Here is an 18,473-nt window from a genome sequence, read left to right as displayed (position 1 = left end):
TGTACTGTACCAGTATTTCACAGAGCAGTTATTTCAGTGTTTTACTTTTGTGCTAGCTTTTCCTTTGACGTCGCAGTAACCACGTGCACAACTTAGGGGGGGACCTTGCAAGTTTGGCAGAGTTTGACTTCTCCATTTTGCTGTGTTCTTTGAAATTAGTCCATGCAAATTGTCAGATTTATCTGTAAAGACAAGACATTTAAAACAGTAAGATACATTATATATGTTCTTCAGTTCCTCAGAAGTCTTCACCCAAATGGCTTGCTGAATAAAAGCAACAGAACATTAAACTTCTGCTGTGCCAGTGCAGGATTTCACGTGTTTAGGAAGGCAAGGAGTGCACTTGCTGCCTGTTCTGCGTAATTCTGGGAAATGTTGAGGAAGTTTGTCTACAAGCATGTCATAGTGTGTCTCTCTTTCACAGAATTGGTCTAGTTGCCTTCTGCAGGCTAGTCAAGAAATGGGGGGATTAGGTTGAGATGAGAGCTTCTGTGTTATTTTACTGTAGTGAAGTAATGTATCTAAGCCCCAGTTGTTAGCTAAACACTTGGGTTAACTAAGTAGTTTGGTTGTTTGCCCGCCTTAAATAGGGGCAGCCTGACTACTGGGACTAATTGCATAAACTTGTTGAAAAGGAAACTAATTCCAAAAGCTAGGAAAAATGCTAACTAGTTGGCAGTTTTTTGGGGGTGCGCAGAGGAAGGAGGAGGTGTCAAGACCTAAGCTTGCTTGTAAGGTGCAACTCTTAGTTCACTTCCACAGCAGAATGAATTTTTATGCCAACACAAAGTCCCTGTCATATCTGGTTACATAGAATAGTCTAATGCTTTTATTCAACCATATTATTCTTTTGATAGAAAATAATAACGTAAAGGCATGCAGTTGTATTTGGATTGCACTAGTGCATAATTTGGCTATAGCTACATTAATAAAGTATTTCCTAATGGGCTTGCATTTAAAAAATAAGATGAGCAAGATTTAGACTACCAGAAATGCTGATTGCTTGAGGGAATCACAAGGCCAACTGCCTAGAATACACTGATTTTTTTTGAAATGGTAAAGCGTTCCATACAGTAGTGAAGCCTATGGAGAGGGTTCATTAAAAATGTTCATGTAGTTTGCTTTCATGTATCTGGGCTTTCCTATATGCATATAAACCAAGCATTTGAGAGCTTCAAGGAATATTGTATAAGGACATGTCCACATTTGGTTTTATATATTGAAGCAAGAAAATCGAAGAACTGTTTACCAACATGCTAGAATTCTGCTGGCTGGTGTCCTGGAAGTTCATCGTAGGCAGAGTGGTATTTTGGCATCAGATTGTATCACTGGGATCCTAGAGGTTGGAAGAGTTGGGCTACATAAAAGACAACTTCCAGAGTAGTCAAACTTTCTTTTATTCTGAGTTTCTTTGAAAGAATGAATTTATAATAATTAATTAAAATACCTTGAGCAAGGAGCATGTTCTTTTTTGTACTCCAGCCATACCATTTTGATATAGCTTGTTAGTTTGAATGGAAGCTAACTTTGCATACAGGCAAGGGCAGCTGCAATGCAATATTTCTTGTTTTCTGTGACAAAGACGCATAAATACACACGGACAGAGCCATGTTGCCCCACCATCATATGAAGATATGATTCTTCTTCCTCCACCTCACCATTGCAGCGTTTGCATACGTGTCTTCCCTACAGTTCATTTTTCTGAGAATACTTTTCAGGAAAGGCACCCCTTCAAAGCATTTGTCTAGATACTGGCCCTTGTGGTTTTTGTTCGTGTTTTTTTTTTTTTTTTTAAAAAAAAAAAGGCCTTTTATTTTTGGACTCAGGTCACGCCATTTCCCCTGAGGCTGTCAAAACTGTTTCTTGTTATTTTGCTGCAAGAGATGAACTTGAGAAGTAAAGCAGTCATGTTTACCTCTTTTCTCTGTTCCAGCCTCTTTAGAATTAGGATTGTTGTGTTTGTAGTTGATTGTAATAAAAGCCTTTTTTATTTTTTTCTTTGGATTGGTTACTGAACACACATTCCCTAGGGAAAAATGCTGCTTTAAATAAGTTCCTGTCTATTTTGAAGTTGGAAATGTCTTACGAAATCTGAAGAGGCTTTTTATCTTATTTAGGAATGATGTCCGTTTGTTTATAATAGTAATCCAAACAGGACTGGGCAGTGTTCAGAATAACCAGTCATTGATTATTCTTTAGTAATTGGATCTGTGCTTGGCAGATGAGGTTCGGCGGAGTGAGAGCGTTCTCTATGGAGAACATCGCAGCCTACGTGTGTAAGCGATTCGCCTCTGTGCAGGGACCCCAGGCAGTTAGGCAGAAGAAGCCTGGTGCTGATAATACAAAGCTTTTTTGCTATCCTCAGTGGTATTCTGTATTCCTTTCTTTATCAGATGCCCTTAGGAAAGGATCAGTCCTAATCAATATTGCTTCTCAATTGGTTCAGACAGGCAGAAAAATCAATAAGATGAACTAATGACATCTATTTTTATTTTATTCGGGAAGACTGAGGAATAATTACAAAATTTTAAACAGATGCCTCATTCGGTGGTGGGAATGGTAGACAAAGGTTATGCTTTTCTTGGGTGGTGTTTTTGTTTGTTTAATTGGTTTGGCCTTCTTTGTTTGTTTGGGGTTTTTGTCCTTTTTTGTCTTCCTAGAGGGAGAGGGGGGATAAAAATTCTTAATGAAATAGGATATAGGCCAGGGTTGCACAGTTTGGGATGTACTGGATATGTATATTATCTATGCGCTTATTTTATGTTCATACTAGCCATATTTCTTTGAAATTCGGGTTCCAGTGGAAATGTGGAAATGTCAAGAACTGGAATACATAGAACAAAAGCAAGGGTGGCAAATGGTATGAGGTGAAAGCTGGAGGTTAAGTTAGGAAAAGGCACAGATACACGTCTTTTGGAATGGCTTGATAGAAGTGAATTGAAGACTTTTTACTGTTTTTTGTTGTGTCCATCCCTGTCCTTGCCTGCCCCTTGTGAATATAGGAACTAAACCCTCCTACTTCCTTTTTGGAGGTCTCTGTATGGATCCCATTGTATTTCCTAAGTCCCTCCTAGTGCTGGGAAGATGCTGGAAGGGAGTGGGGAGCGTTGTCTTCAGTGTGAGTGGGCTGTAGTTCCTAATTGTGTTTGACAGCTGCTCTGAGCAAGCAGGGGCTGGACGAGGTGACCTCCAGAGGTCCCTTCCAGCCTCAGCTTTTCTGTGGTGCTGTCCATGGGGCCTTCTTTCTGCAACACGAAATAACAATCACAGTACTTCGTCCCCAAGGGCCATGCAAAGAAGCTTTCCTTCAGTCCTGGATATTCCTGGGCTGAAGGTCAAGTTTTACTTTTTGGTTAATTCTTAGGATAAGAACAGAATTAGTTTCATATTTTCTTTTAGACGGTGTTGGTTTGAAAGTAACGCTTTTCACAAGATAGAGTTTTCCTATTTAGGCCTTAATATGAAAGCTGAGGAGAATCGGAAGGAATGGTGTCTGCTCGTGTTCCAGAGAGCTACTGCAGCCCTAGAAAGCAGTGGTGTTGAAGCAGTTGCTGCTGTTACCCAGCCTGTAGATGTGCCTGTCTGATAGCCTGGGGAACCTGCTGTGTGCATCGACTTTATCTTCATGAGTGGTTTAAGAGGAGGAGGAAAGTTGGCTTGGGAACCGCTAGTGGGGCTGAAAGGAGATGACACTTCAGGCTTATTTTGGTGTAAATGTTAATCCAGCCAGAAGATTTTGTCTTGCATCATCTAGTAATTGAAATGTTAGCGCAGTTTGAATGCCGGCAAACACAGCTGTAATACTGCCATCCAACAGCTATATGTTTTACCTCACCCACAATATGAGGACTGGACTGCATAGTGACCTAGTATTAAGAAATGAGCATCAAATTATTTGGATCTGAAGACTGCTGGTTCCATGGCGACCATAAAACACCATCTGATTTTTCTAAATATATAAAAAGCAAAATAAAGAGACTTGAGCTGTGTGTAATACGAAATGGATGTTGGTGTAGGAGGAAAGTTCTATGCAACATGTAGTGCTAAAGCTGTAGTAAATGCCTTTTTACTGCTTGGTAGCATTATATTCCCTGTACAAACACTTCTCTGAATTTTACCCCAGCTTAGGGGATTTTTCGACTAAAACAAGGTTAAGTATGGTACTGACCATGGAAGAAACTAGGTTCCCATAAGTCACCAGCAGTCATTTCAGTTTCACAGAAATCCAAATACCATAAGTCCAAATAATACATAATGCACTTGTTAACGGTTTAGGATGTTTTCATATTTACTGCATGAAAAGGAAACAAAAAAGCATTCAACTATGTTGTTGAAGTTTTTAAAATGTCATAATGTTTTATATTCTGTGCATTAATCTGTTATCTCCTTTGTTTGTTTGATATTTTGGGATGATTCTTCCATGTTTTTATGAATGTAATATAACTTTGAATTTCTAAGTATGTGCTAAAACCTAATGTCAAACTGTAAACTTCTAGCAGTTTTTATCAGTTATGTTTATATTGTATAATAGGTGGTGTGACATTGCAAACTAAACCAAGTATTACGATTTTTGTTTATAATTTAAGTATGAATTGTTTCTTTCAGGCCTCTTAAACAGAAATGGTTATGTTGTTTGGAGGCTCACAGCAAAACTTGCTCCACCTTTCTGAATTACACAGCAGTATATTTTCTAAATGCTAATTTTAAAAAGTTAACTCTTTTGAATTCAAAGGCCTTCGCTGAGAACCCAGTAAATGCCTGTAAATGGCAAGCATAGTATGTACAGTGAATAGTTTGTTAGCCTGGTATATTAACAGCTTAATTATTACAGAGCTTAATTTTACTTCTGTTTGTGTATTTTGCAGTCTAGCCTGCTTCGGTCAGATATGGGTCTTGGAAGTCCAGGTCAGCTGTCATCCTCGGGAAAACCTGGAACAGCCTACTACCCTTTCTCTGGTACAAATCAGCGCCGAAGACCACTTCATGACTCACCAGCTCTTGGTGAGTAATATAGACAGTTTATAAACTTTCATTCGTGATGCGTTTCTGCAGACTTTATTATTTTCTTTGACAGCTCAGTTTGTATACCGATAATTGCTCTTTACTGAGCAATTCAAATTACAGCAAACTGCTATATAAGAGAGAGAAAGCAGAATTATAGAAATTTTCTTTGAGATGCTGGTTTGAATTCTGTACTGCTCAGTATTGCTTATAAAACAAACAAGAAACTCCAATAAAAACCTTAATTGCAAAAGCAATAATGACAGATGGATAGGAGTTGATGACCAGCTGAGTGCCCTTAACCCATGCCATCATTAACTCCTGGAAATGCCTGACCTTGAGGTCATTACCATTATTTAGTAGGGGAAAGACACAAAGGGGAAACAATTATCCTTTTATATGCTAAAAGTAACTTTATTTAGGGCAATACATAGTTCATTGTAATTGGTTCAACATGCCTTTAAAGTTCTTAGAAACTGGAGACTAGTAGTTTACCGTAAAATCCAACTACCTTGCAAAATAAGCAGGCAAGAACTTGCTTAAAATAGTTATACTATAACAGTATTTGTATTCTGGAGATACTTTTGATAAATAAAGCTTTCTTTTTCAGTCATAGTCACTGGTAATATTTCATAGCTCTAAAGTCTTTCTGTTGAATTAGGGAATCAAGAATGAGCCAGCTGTTCTATCATTTCTGCTGTAGGAGTATCCTAAGTAGTTGGGTATGCATGTTTAAAAAAAAAAAATTACAAAAAGAGAGACTGTAACTTGATATTCCAGTTTAAAAGCTACCATCTTTCAATGTTGGCATTTTATGTCATTGTGATTGCTCTAGTTCCGCATATTTTTTGAATGTCCTTTATTCTGTGTAGCACTCAGATTTGTTATGAAAATTTTGCTTGTTGGAACCATATAACTTAAACCATACTTTACCCAAAATTTTGTTTTTATCAAATGCAAATTGTTTCTTGAAGTAATTTGAGTATTAACTAGAAATTGCAAACTCTCTGGGCATCAAAATAGTCCTGAACATGCTTCATATTTTTTTTTAATCTATAATTATAAAAATGTGACTATGGAACTTTACCTATATGTACATATAAATACATTTTCATGTAGTTTATTTAACCTGTTGTCAAGACAACCACCATTTAATCTGGGGTTGCTTTTCTTTACAAATGTGTTTGAAAGTATTCATGTTCCTTAGAATATGAGAACCAAATACAGACATTCTTCAGATCTGTTTTAGAAGAACAATCTAAGGAAAGTTCGGTGAAATATTCAGTGAAAGTTAAGTGAAATATTTTGTTTGCTCTTTGGAAGGTTGATTAAACTTCCATAGAAAAGACTTGTAATAACACAATAACAACAATAAGTTGTTCTCGTTATTAGCCCCCATTGAATCAGTTTTAGTGAGAAACTAATGTAATAGTAACTTGCTATGGTTATGGGTAGCAAGGTGTCTGTTACACAGTGACTTTGAAGGCTGGACAGAGTGACATTATATGGGAAGAAAAGTTGAGGAGGTGTATGAAACAACTACGTATTAAAGTACATAATAGAAATTAGACAACCTGGTTTAGGATTCTCCCTCACTGATTAAGTTACAATTTCTTGTGCAAACTGTATAGAGTTTGTTAAGTGTCAGGTATAAAATTAGACATAATGAAGGTAAGCATGGTGTTTTCAGAGTAGTGCTCATGTTTATTTTTTGTTGAAGGAGAAATTCAAAGTATATTACCCTTTTCAAACTACCAGTAGTGTAACATTCCTCTTTCTGTCAAGGCTGAATCTGCCAGGCTCTAACTGGGACATGGGAAGGTGGTGCTTACAAATTTATGAATTTCAAGTTTTTCCCAAAGTCCCAGTAAAGTGAACTTGTATCTTGAGTCTCATTTCATTTCGAGCAGCTTGAGAAAGTATGCCTGAAATACTTTTTTGCTATTTTTTAAACGGAGTAGTTAAATGCTATAAAACTGCTGGCTAATAATTTAAAGAAAAGTTGAATTAGGGCTTGTCCAGGGTTTTTAACAAACTTTCTTTAAATTTGCTACTTTGATATTGTTGAAATCAACCAGTGTTCCCTTCTAGGTCATGCTTTGTGTGCAGTGTAAATACCTCTTGCAAAAGTGTTTTTTTTCTTTTCAAACACCTCCTATGGCATGATCTGAGTGAAGATATCCAGCAAATATTTTTCCAGCAGTTGTGTGGGTTTATTACACGTGGGAATGAGTAATTAATTTTTATCTTGTCATATCTTATACTCTAACTGTGATTATACTCTTCTGAATGAAAATAGAAAAATAGGAGTTCTGTATTTTAATTGAAGACTCAATCAGTCAACTGTAGAAACGATAACACTGCCAGATACTCATCACAGAACATCCGTTAACTTCTAATTTGCATGTATAGTAAGCATTCAGATTAGTTTCATTAGCAGCTAACTAAACTGGTTCAGGTTCTTGATTCAGATAGTGCAATTGCTGACTACTTCTGTGTTGTTAAAATTATTATTGATAGAAGGAGGCTGGTTACATATCTATCTCTAATGTAACATGAAAAAAATGAGTTGTATTAACTTTTACTTAAGTATTTAGGTCATTACATATCCTATTATTTAAAACCTTTCTATAGTCTAAATGCTATAGAAATTTACATCATGTTTATTTTTAGCGTGTAATGTTTCATAAATTCCTTTTTCATAGTTCTATCTTTACTATGAAATGCAGAAAGGGAAAAAATGTTTATTGCTAATCAGTCCAGTTTTCTTCGTAGTTATCTCAAAATCTTTGTTTTTTACCAAGTGTATAATGGCATCAACATATCTTGCAATGCTAGTGTTCTTAGGATTTGAAAGTAATCATTTAGGAAAGCTTTCTATTAGAAAAGATCACTTGTATGTTACCTCTTTAAGCACCTTCTTGCATTGATGAGAGACACAAATTTCATTGGCACAAAATTAAAAACAAAACATGAATTTAAAAAGAAATCTGTTGTGGAAAGAAACTGTATAGAGTGGATAGTTATTTTCCATCTGCAGCATAGATGCTTGATCAAATGTGTTGTTCCTCTGTGTACAGATCCTCTGCAGACAAAGAAAGTAAGAAAGGTGCCCCCAGGTTTGCCTTCTTCTGTAAGTATGACATTTTTTACTTATAGTAAGTAAAGTGGGCTCAAACCGGGTTTTATGTACCTGGAGCACTAATTATTCAACTTATTGTTAGGGAGGGTATCTACTGGACATGAACAGCTAGGGTAGGCAATTGGGAGTGGTTCTTGAGGACTAAATACACATTTGATGTGTAATTTTTAGATTTCATAGCAGTGATTTGTAGCTTGCTCATATGCTCCTACCCACTTGTCCCTGTCATTTGAATTCCTCTCTTGGGAAGAGAGCTGGGCCAGGAGCTGTCAAAGAAGATCTCCTGTACAGGTCTTTTGATGTTTAATTAGTCATTATGTTGCTGAACAGGAGGACAGACAGAGATTAATAGCTGAGAATCTTAGAAATTTACATTTGTAATAATCCCAGTGGAGCTGAAGACATTAAGATTCGGAGGACATGTACAGCTCAGCTTGCCTCAGTAGGACTGAGGTTATTAATATGCATAAATCACCGAGTCAGATGTTCATTGTGAAGCCCTGGTGGATTTTAAAGCCTTCATTAAGCCTTTCCTAACTTCAGCCTAGCATCAGGAAAGCTTTCAAGCAACTAGTTTGTTGATCCCTCTTCGCTTGAAAATTTATCCTTTGAGAATAAAGGGCTTTGATGAAAAAGGTTGGAAGGGTTTTGGTGGAAAAATCATTAATGGCTGTGATAATCTAATGCTATAGGGGTGTTTTGTGGTGTTAAATATGCTTTATTCGTAAAAGGAAGAAAATTGTTTATAAATGAATCTGCATTTAAAGATCCACGTGAAGTGAAAAATCCCCAGTGAAGTGAAGGACAGAATTATTTTTCTCCCTGCTCAGAACAAACAGGAGGGGAGGGGGAAGCGCTGCTGCCTTGCGGGGTACATCTCTTTGTTGTGTAAATGGATGTTGGGCTTTTATTTGGCAGTACTTAACACATGGGCGCAGGTGCACTTGGATGAGTCATAACTCAAAGCCGGATAGGCTGAATAGCGCACACTGCACAGGCAACAGTAATATAGTGGGAACGAAATGGGTCTGATCTTTTTATTTTGTATTAAGGCTGAAGTATGGATGGTGTCTTCCAGTCCTTGCATCTCCCCCGTTCTCTCCTCCCTCTCTTGCCCTTCTCCCTCCCCCTGCTCACGGTGATGCATACAGAAACCGGGATCTGAAATCCTGTTTTAACCATACTTCCAGATGGAGCTGAGATAGCGTAGATAGCCTGGGGCAGCTGTGCTCTGAACCTGCAGCCTACCTGGAAGCCAGGATTGCAGCTGCAGGCACTCTTAAAAGCTTTTGCTTGCATAAGCACTTGGGCCCCCACTAGAGGCTGAATAGCTGCTTGATAAACAAAATGAACACAATGCCTCAAATCATTATTCCCGAGGCCAGGAATATTCTTCTTCTGCCTTTTTTCTCCCCTTTCTTTCCCTCCTTCAGCAGCAGCTAAAAATAGTTTGGCAATTTACATTTTAACAGTTGTGTGTTATGTAGGGTGGCTTTACAGTCTGGCAGATGATTTCTGCTAGATTAACAAAAATATATTAAAAATGTCAGAGAAGCTAAAACACGTAGCAGTGCAGTTTCCATGTAATTTATTACTGTAATTCTAGGAGAGTAATAAAACTTGCATTACATGTTTAATATTTAGTAGCATTAGCCAGGTAAAGAGATCATTTTAGTGAATGAAAAATTTATCTAATTTCTCTTACTAGGCATTAATTTTAAGAAGCAGTATTTTTCAAATGTTTTTCATTTAATTTTTCTTTTGAATGAAGACAACAAAATGCTGATTAAATTTTGTTTGTATTAACACTATACCAGTTGGAGCAGTGAAGCGCAGTTACTGTGAAGAATCAAAGATTGCTATGCTGCTTTTTTAAAGCACCGTTTCTCCGTTTAAATGCTTTCAGTGCTGAATAGAGCCTTGAAGAAAGATGACAGGTTATGAAAAAAGTGCTCTGAGATGTTTTGTTTAGCATGTGGCACAAAACTAAAATGTACTGACCATCATAGCAAATTTAAATTGAGTTGATAATTATTTAAGTGTTGTCTTTACTTATTTTAACTATACTTCGGTAAGAAATCAATGTATGGTGGCAAAGATAAAATTGTTTTAGCTGATAGGTAGTGCAGAGAAGTGTAATTATAGTATGGGAGGTCACAAGAAAAGATAGTGGATTCTTAATGTTACACGATAAAAGGATTTGGATTTTTTTTTTTATTTTACAGTTTTCTCTAATGTTTTTGTGTTAGTATGGGACTACTATGTCAGTGGGTAGTCTAGTAATTGTCTAGGTAACTAATTCAGTAGCAATCTTCTGAGGTACGATTTCTTTAAATCTACTTTGTTTCTTTTTCTCTTGGATATGCATGGTATTTTCTGAAATTGCTTGCTTTGAGATTTACCTTTCCTCACGTGTTTCTATCAAGGCCTAAAGTAAAAACAGTTATATAGAGAAGTGCTAATTAATTGTTTAGTTACTTTCTAGAATGCGACTTGGAATCCGAATTTGTCCTTTTACCATGAAAACTAATTGCACCAAACAAGTGTATTTTTAAGTTCTGCTATCTTAAGTTGGCTAAGTGGTGAGTCATTGCCCCAAAACATTTTTGATGTTGACATCCAAGTGTTTGTGTTGAACTATTAACTACTAAATGTAAAGCTTTGGGGGAAGGATAAAAACTAAAAATCAGTGATTTACTTTCTTAATTAGCTCAAGTCAATCTTGAACAGAGATTTTTGAGCTGTTTATGTTTTACTAACAGAATATATTTTTTTTCAGTGGCAGTTCCATTATCCTCAAAAATTACAAACTCTTGTGGTATTTCTGAGAATTCTTTGGACTGTAGGAGTTGTCTTAACTAAGCCAAGAAACAGTAATAACATCATGCGACTCAAAAACAATTGTAACTAATCGGTGGGGCACCAGTTACCTATAGAGAGCACAGAGTCAGTGTTTTCAAAGAACTTCTTGATCTGCAGAGGGAGAACAGTAAGGCTTGCTTGGAAATGTGCAACGAGTTTGTAATCAAATTACCAATGTGCTATGAGCAGAAGCATGGTATTGTTTACCTGTGTTGTCAAAAAATATTTCAGACCAATATTTATCATTAGCACCATGAGCAATAGCTGTTGTGTCATGATTGTAAGAGAAATATTGTATATATTTGTCATTATTCCTTTGCCACTTAATTGGTCTTACATCAGAGAGTAGAAATACTTGTGTGTTGATCTTTTTTGTTACAGAAAATTCTGTGACAAATGTTTTCTGTGTAGTGCCATTTCTAATAACTATTTTGAGCATTTTAGATTTTCCATAGCACCCAAGGCTATCAGTTAATATTAAACTTTTGATTGCCACTTATTTAATCAGATTGTCAAATGAACATTTTCCATCAGCAGAGATCTCTCTCTAAATTCAAACTCTTTACTAAGCACAGAAAGAGGAAACTTGATTTTTATATGTAGAATTACTTCTGAAACACTGAGTTTTTTGTTAATATACTAGCCTTTTAAAGAAGGAGCTTGAGAAGTATAAAATTTAAAAATAAAAAAAAAGAAAATAATACGTCTTACTCCGTTTTGTAATCCCTCCTACCTCCACTCCTCCCCAGGGTTAAAAGAGAGTACTTGAAGTAGGGGGTGGAAGTGATCTGGTTGTCTGTTTATCTGAAACCCAGTTTTTGAGATTTTAATATTTAGCGAATGTTGTATTTTTAATACAATCTAATGTGAGCAAACTTCCTTTAGAGAATTATCCTCACAATTAACAAGTTCAGCATGTATTGAAGTAGCCTGGTGTAAATAAACATCCTTGGAACAGTTTTATGAGATCAGGGTCTCTTTTCTGAATAGTATGTCTGAGTAAAACCTTCGGAGCATCCTGTGTGGATACGGTGTTGAACTGACTGTGATGTTGTGTTTAATTGTGTTTAATTTTCTTCATAAGATTTATTCCCACAGAACGCTTTACGCTGGCCAGAAATGGTGCCAAAATGTAAAAAGTGGTATTTAGAGTTTGTTCAGAGCAGTTCTGAGTTGCCTGGTGCAGTCAAGTGATGCATTCAGCTGTCTGTCTTGTCTTCAGCATGTAACACGCGGGGACATGAGTAACCCCGACCCTTGCCTCCGATGCTGTGCTGTGTTTTATAAGGCATTTTAAATAACGAAAGTGAGCAAATGAATCCCTATGGATAATGCAACGCAGAACTTGTGGTTTCTTCCTTGTGAGTCAGTCTTCCTTCTGCTTTATGCTTATTCTTTGGCCATCAGATTCAAAGTCTGGTGTTTTTAGGGAAGGGACTTACTTGAAATCGACCTGAAAACAGCAGTGACTTAAGATTATAGCATCCCATCCGCCCTTTGCTGTACACGTGAAAACCATTCAGCTGTCACTGAACAGCTAAGCTGCCCATCGTGGAGTCTTGCTGTGAGCGCTCAGGTGGCGTTCTCGCTGCATGAGGCTGAGGTACGTGCGTGACCCTCTCTTCACAGCAGCTTCTGGCTGCAGGCACATCGTGTTTCCAGGGCTGCTGGCCTGGTCCCGGGCTGTGCTGTAGGCCATTGCGAGGTTGTTTTACTGAGATTTTTTCCTTCTCTGTGAAAATCCCTCATACACACAGTGGATTTAGTGGTAGATTTTTTATTTTATTTTTCTTTACATTTTCACAACACATCAAAATGAGCATACTAGATGCTCCTAAACTAGTGTAGATCTGCACAGGAGAATCTAAAAGCAGCGCACGGCTGTAAGGCTGTTTTCTTAAGGGCAACGTGACAGAATAGCAGCTCGTGGAACTTCACGGAGAAGTTGCACGAACTGCTGCGACTTGTGCTTTACCTGGAAGACGAACGCTTCCGTTACCATGAACTAGCGTGGCACTTCACGCAGACAGCTCAGGGGAACGGCTTTTCTTCCTCTCCTCCCCTCGGCGGGAGCAGGGAGGACCGCCAGCAGCGCGGCCTCCGCAGGCTGGGGGAGCCCCGGACGGGCAGCAAATGGCGGCGCCGCGGCTGCCCCCAGCCCGCGCAGCGCCGGGGGCGGAGCCTCCTCGGGGGGCCGTGCGGGGGGTGCGGCCTCGGCCGCGCTGCGGCGGCTGCGCCAGCAGGGGGCGCCTCCGCCGTGCGCCGCGCTCGGCAGCCGCTGGGAGGGGCTCGGGGCTCAGCCGCGGCCCTACGTGCGCAGCCTGGCGGGTGTTTGGGCACTGAACGTTTTCGGCAAAATAACGAAGCTTTCTGAATTGGAACAATATTAACGTATTGCCTTTCCGAGTGTTGGGAACAAGCCTTAGCCCCCTTTAAATGCATTGGTTTGGGGCTGATTGTGAAGCCTCTGATACACAGCTTTTTTCCCTATTGTTTCCATTCTAGTAAAATATTTATATTAAAGGAATGAAGCATCCGAAGTTCACTGTTACATGGGGAACTACTCAGAGAGGAACTCCGTAACTGCAGCGTCCAGTTAAAAACAATTTTTTTTTAAACTTAGAGCTAACGGGAAGTTTTTGCTAAAATCAGCAAATAAAAAAACTCAAAAACTCTGTAATATAGCTACATAAAAGTAATGGGTAGGATTTAATATCAATTACACTGGTATTTGTCAGTAGTTTTCTTGTTTTGTTACCATGTAATTAACAACGTGATTTCCAGTTAAAGCAGTGAGGGCTGATTCTTGAGGCTTTTATTCTTGTCTCTTGGAAGAGCTGCGTTCTGCTTGGTGTGTGCAGTTACAGATCATGCTGACACTGGCCTTGTTTTGGTTAATCCTAGTGAATGTTTGGCTGTAAAATACATTCTGCTAGGAGTCCTAAGATGCCTAGAATTTTTTTCTGAAATATTGCAAGTGGCTCAAAGTTGATACTTATATATTATACACACACATTTATACATACAGATACATATGTATGTGTGTGTATTTTAATTAGTAATTGGTTGTTCAGTATCAGATGACTTTCCAAGAATTTGTCTTTTATCCTTTATTCCCCATTCCTTGTCTTTACTTCAGTGAGGCATTGGTTGGGGTCAGTCTCCTCCGTCTCAATTTCGGGTTTTCTTAGAACTGATAAGAGCTTAATCACTTCTGAAACATCTGTGCCTTTTTCAAACGTGGTTGAAGTTGATAAAAACTTCCAACCCCGCGCAGAGTGGGGATAAAGAGAGAGCCTTCTAGGGCAGTTGTCTTAGCCTTATTTCCAAAGGCAGCAGGTTAACCTAGCCCCTCAGAAATGAAACAGATTAGGAAGAAGAACAGAATTGGCGTCCTCATCGGTAGCAGGTTTCAGATTGTATTAGGTTACCGTTTTTCAGAAGGATTTATGCCAGCTCTCTGTGAGGAAACTCAAGACTTACACATCACAGTTGCTTCTTTTGGTGAAAAAGGAACTTTGAGTTATGTCTGACTCAAAATTATTGTAAAAGTTTTTGCTGCTTGTGTTTGACCAGACCCATTTAAAATAATAAAGCTGTGATTAAAAAGCATTAACACTTCTCAAGTATTATGATATTCCAGTGTTATGGCATATGTTTGACCAGAGGATGGCTCTTGTCCATTGAGGCACTTACATAATTACCTTTTCTGTGGTATGAGGATAATTTTCAGTGATCTGGAGCAATTATGTTTGTTTTTTTTTTTTATAGACTCAAGTGCTGGGTTACATATGCTTACTGTGTACTTGCTTTGTGGCTCTGACAAATTGAACAAAAATGTGTTTCACATAAAAGGTTGATTTTTAGGAAGAACATACAGTTCATTCCCAAAACCTTTTATTGTTAAAATCTTTATTCTTACACAGGTAGCTTGGTTTATTATTAGGATAGTATTTCACTTTGCATCAGATTTCATAATCTCTTTATATACTTTAGAAACAGGCAGCTTATTGTTTTTGACACACAGTACAGGGTCATGAGTGGAAACAATTCGGGCTGCAAAGTGCATGTCAGTTCAGCGCTCCTCTGCTGACGGCATGTCTGTCTGAAATCAAGTTTAAAAAATTGGCCCTGTCTCCAGCTGACTTGTTTTGTCAGGCTGAGTCATCAGATTAACCCTTGACTTGTCACCAAGGAAAATGGAGTAAACAACTGTACTGCATACAGTATCACTGATCCAGCCCTGATTCATTTCATTGTAACGTCTCTTAAGAAAACAAATTTCAGAGCAGCTGTTGCTTAGCTTAAATGGGGATTAAAAAAGAATGAGACCACAAAACACAAACTTACTTGGGACTTCAGAAGTTCTTGGAATTGTTATCTGGTTGGAGCTCCTACAAATACAGAGTTAGTGGTAATGATATCGCAGTTTTGTGCTCAGCTTTTCAAATTAGTCCATTTTAGGTCTATTTTTCATCTGTTCTGGTCTAAGTAAACATGTGAGGGTTAGTTTGATACGCTTGAATTATGATTTGAACCTGTAACATGAACTGACCTAACAAAGTACATTGAGGAATAACGTAGTAGTAAATGTAGAACAAGTACAGTGATGAATTTTAAGTATTGGACACAAAGATTTTATTCACATTGATGTCACGGAGGGTAGGACAACTAATTTGCTTTTCAGTAAAATGAAATTGGTACCCGTTTGATTTGTGGGGAAGTAATTCCAGGAACAAATTTGTTTATTGAATCGTTATGGAGGTACCAGCCATTAAACTAGTTTGTCTACAAACAGCATTTGCAGTGGCATAACTCGGTTTTATTGTTGTCTTTGTTGTTGTCGTCTTAGCCATGTGATGGTGAACAATGTCAATAATTCCTTTGTACTGATAAATGTTAATTGTGTTAGTAAATATTACCAGTTACCATTACCTATGCACTTTTCATTACGATTGCTCTATACAGGTATTGGATGGTTGTAATGTGAAGTATGCACAGCAGTGAGTGCCACATAGAGATGTTAGTTTTCCTACTGTATGTTTTAACGTTTACCCATTTATTTTTAATACGGGTGGATAATGCTTAGTCTTGGAGAGGGGTCTTTATCATGCTCTTCTTCTCAAATACACCTATTTTGAACATGGAGCATGTGTATGTGGAGGAACAGTAGCAATTACAAAGATGTTGACGACAGCCCTTACTTGAAAGAACTGAATGTAGTCACCTGGAAGTATATTTTAATGATTTAAAAGCTTGTGTGCTTGATTTATTTTAGGGGAAAAAAAAAGGGGGGGGGGGTGTCCTTACTTCTCCCCCCCTTGAAAGCTGGAAGTGCATTTCCCAGTGTTTAGGGTTTTTTCTAAATTATACACTTGTCTAAATTAACGATATAAATCCAGTGCACTTTGATAAGTAGCACATGCAAAGATCTGAAGATCTTTTAGCGTATCTCATCTGTAGAGTCCCGAACATTAGCGAGAAGCTTTAAGGAATGGCATTGTTAGTTGCAAATCAAAGCTTCTTACAGATTCTCTAGGGGCTGAAATGGGTCTTTGTGGTCCCTAGGGGAAGAAGGAAGCCGCAAGTCATTCTGTGGGCCTGGCGCTTTAATAGTCTGAAGTACAGGGATGTTCTTTTTTGCAGCTGCTGCTGTGCCTTTTGTACTGGAGGAGAGTTCGGGTGTCATTAGCTTTACTGCATAGCTAAATAGTTCTGGATGTATAGTTTTACTTGCAGTCAAAATGCAAGTGTTCTTCAGCAGATGTAAACTGCAGGATCTGTAGTCTCCTAACTGCTTGGGGAGTTCCCTGCAAAAGGATTTCAGCCGGGAAGTGTGACTATTTTCTGTCAGTGTGTGCGTTCTCTGTGCATTTACAGACACCGCCGTTGTCATGTCCCGAGATAAGGTGCATTGTACAACAGCCTACCGAGGTGTTTATCTGATGCTGATACTCTGCTGCAGTCAGTTTGTCACCCCCGCAGATCCTTTTAGTTGGGATTTCTGTGGCCGGCGACCCCATGGCTGCAGGTGCGTGTGCCCTGCGGCTGGCGGCGGGGAGCTTCGCAGCCCCGGCGTGAGGGGGGAACGGGGTCGGGCTGGAGCCTTTCTCGTCCCGGAGCAGTCTGCGCCGCCCTTGGTGGGTGTAGGAGCAGGGCGGCAGGAAGCGCTACCCCTCGTTAAGAGCTAAGGGCCGGTAACGCCGCCGTTTGGCGAAAGAAGCCCAAAAGCCCTGTCGGGCACGGATGAGGGACTGTTGTGCCAGGAGCGCGGCGGGGCCGCTCCGTTGCACAGTTCCCCCAACCTGTGACACGACCCGAAGTTTTCCGTCCGCTTCCCCCCGCGGGCACGGCGCTGGCCGTCCTCTCAGCAGCGGCAGCCCGCGGCCGCGTCCCCGCCGCCCAGCGCTGCCCGGGCCGCGCCTGAAGCGACGGGCGGCGGGGCTCGGCGGGGCTCGGCGGGGCTGGGGGCAGGCTGCGGCCGCCCCCCCCGCGGGCCGGGCGCGATGGTTCGGCCCTGCTTTGCATGCGCCGCCTCGCAGCGGCTCCACGTGCGCGGCGGAGGGGAGCCGCGGGCGGGCGGCGGGCGGATGCGGCGGCGGGAGGCGGGAGGCGGCGCACTTGGGCTGCAGCCCGGCGCCGCGCCAGCCTCGCCATGTACTGCGCCTACCCCGTGCCGGGCGTGGGCAGCAGCTCCCTCATGTACTACTACAACGGGAAGACGGTAAGGCGCCCGCCTTTGTTCCTGCTGCCCGCTCCGTTCCCTGGCCGGGCAGCCGCGGCTGGGCGGGGAGCGGGAGGCGGCCCGGGGGGGCGCCGCCTCAGGACTGGGAGCCGGGAGCCGCGGTCGGGCCCGGGCTAGGAGGCGCCCCCGGCCCCTCAGGGCGGCCCCGGGCCCCTGGTGCCGGCGCCTGGAGGCTGGGAATCTCCCTTCGCCCCCAGGGAGCGCGCTGAAGGGGGGCGCTTCTCGCAGCCCGCCGGGCCGGCCGCGGCTCGGCATGGGGCGAGAACAGCAGGGTGAAGAGGATAAGGGGAGCTGCTGCCAGTCACCTCATGTTTTTATTAACTCGTGTCTCTCCTCTCGCGGGCCGCCGAGAGCTTTGTCTTCGTTAGTAAACTTTTTGTCCGGGTTTTTGTTCAACGCTAATTAAGCTGGGGATGTTTCTGTTCGTTAAAGCTGCAGCGTGTGAGCTGCTCGGGGAACCGTGAGGGTACCCGAGGGGAGATGAGAGGGCTGAGGCAAATTGCACGGTCTCTATTTCATTTCCTTTGGTATAAACGCCAGCTGTCTTTCAAATATGAAATTATTTTTCTTTCATGTCTGCTCCGAACCTAAAACAGTCTGTTTGAAGTTTTATGTGAAGATATATATAAGGCTTAAGTAAAATTAACTGTACAATACCCCTGAAGCAAAGGGAATATAACTTGCATGGAGTTTTGATTTTATTCTTTCTAGAGCACAGATCAC

The 18,473-nt window shown here is 40.4% G+C and overlaps 1 protein-coding gene across 18 annotated transcripts in view; it reads left to right on the top strand.

Annotated features, from left to right (window-relative positions):
* Positions 1 to 18,473, top strand: part of TCF12 (transcription factor 12) — a 165,292-nt gene that overhangs the window by 107,850 nt on the left and 38,969 nt on the right. For 16 of the 18 annotated variants that reach the window (XM_083851151.1, XM_083851138.1, XM_083851149.1 and 13 more), the window contains 2 exons: positions 4,866 to 5,001; positions 8,082 to 8,134. In XM_083851151.1, coding sequence (XP_083707277.1) covers positions 4,866 to 5,001; positions 8,082 to 8,134 — 189 coding nt within the window. Of the gene's footprint in view, positions 1 to 4,865; positions 5,002 to 8,081; positions 8,135 to 17,548; positions 17,730 to 18,473 lie in introns of those variants that run through there. The other 2 variants (XM_083851144.1, XM_083851145.1) reach the window with 2 other exon arrangements.

The sequence above is a fragment of the Anser anser genome (genome assembly GCF_964211835.1).
Source record: "Anser anser genome assembly, chromosome: 10".
Taxonomy (NCBI): Eukaryota; Metazoa; Chordata; class Aves; order Anseriformes; family Anatidae; genus Anser; species Anser anser.
The sequence above is the reverse complement of the archived record's forward strand: the minus strand, read 5'-3'. Positions and strand labels throughout refer to the sequence as shown.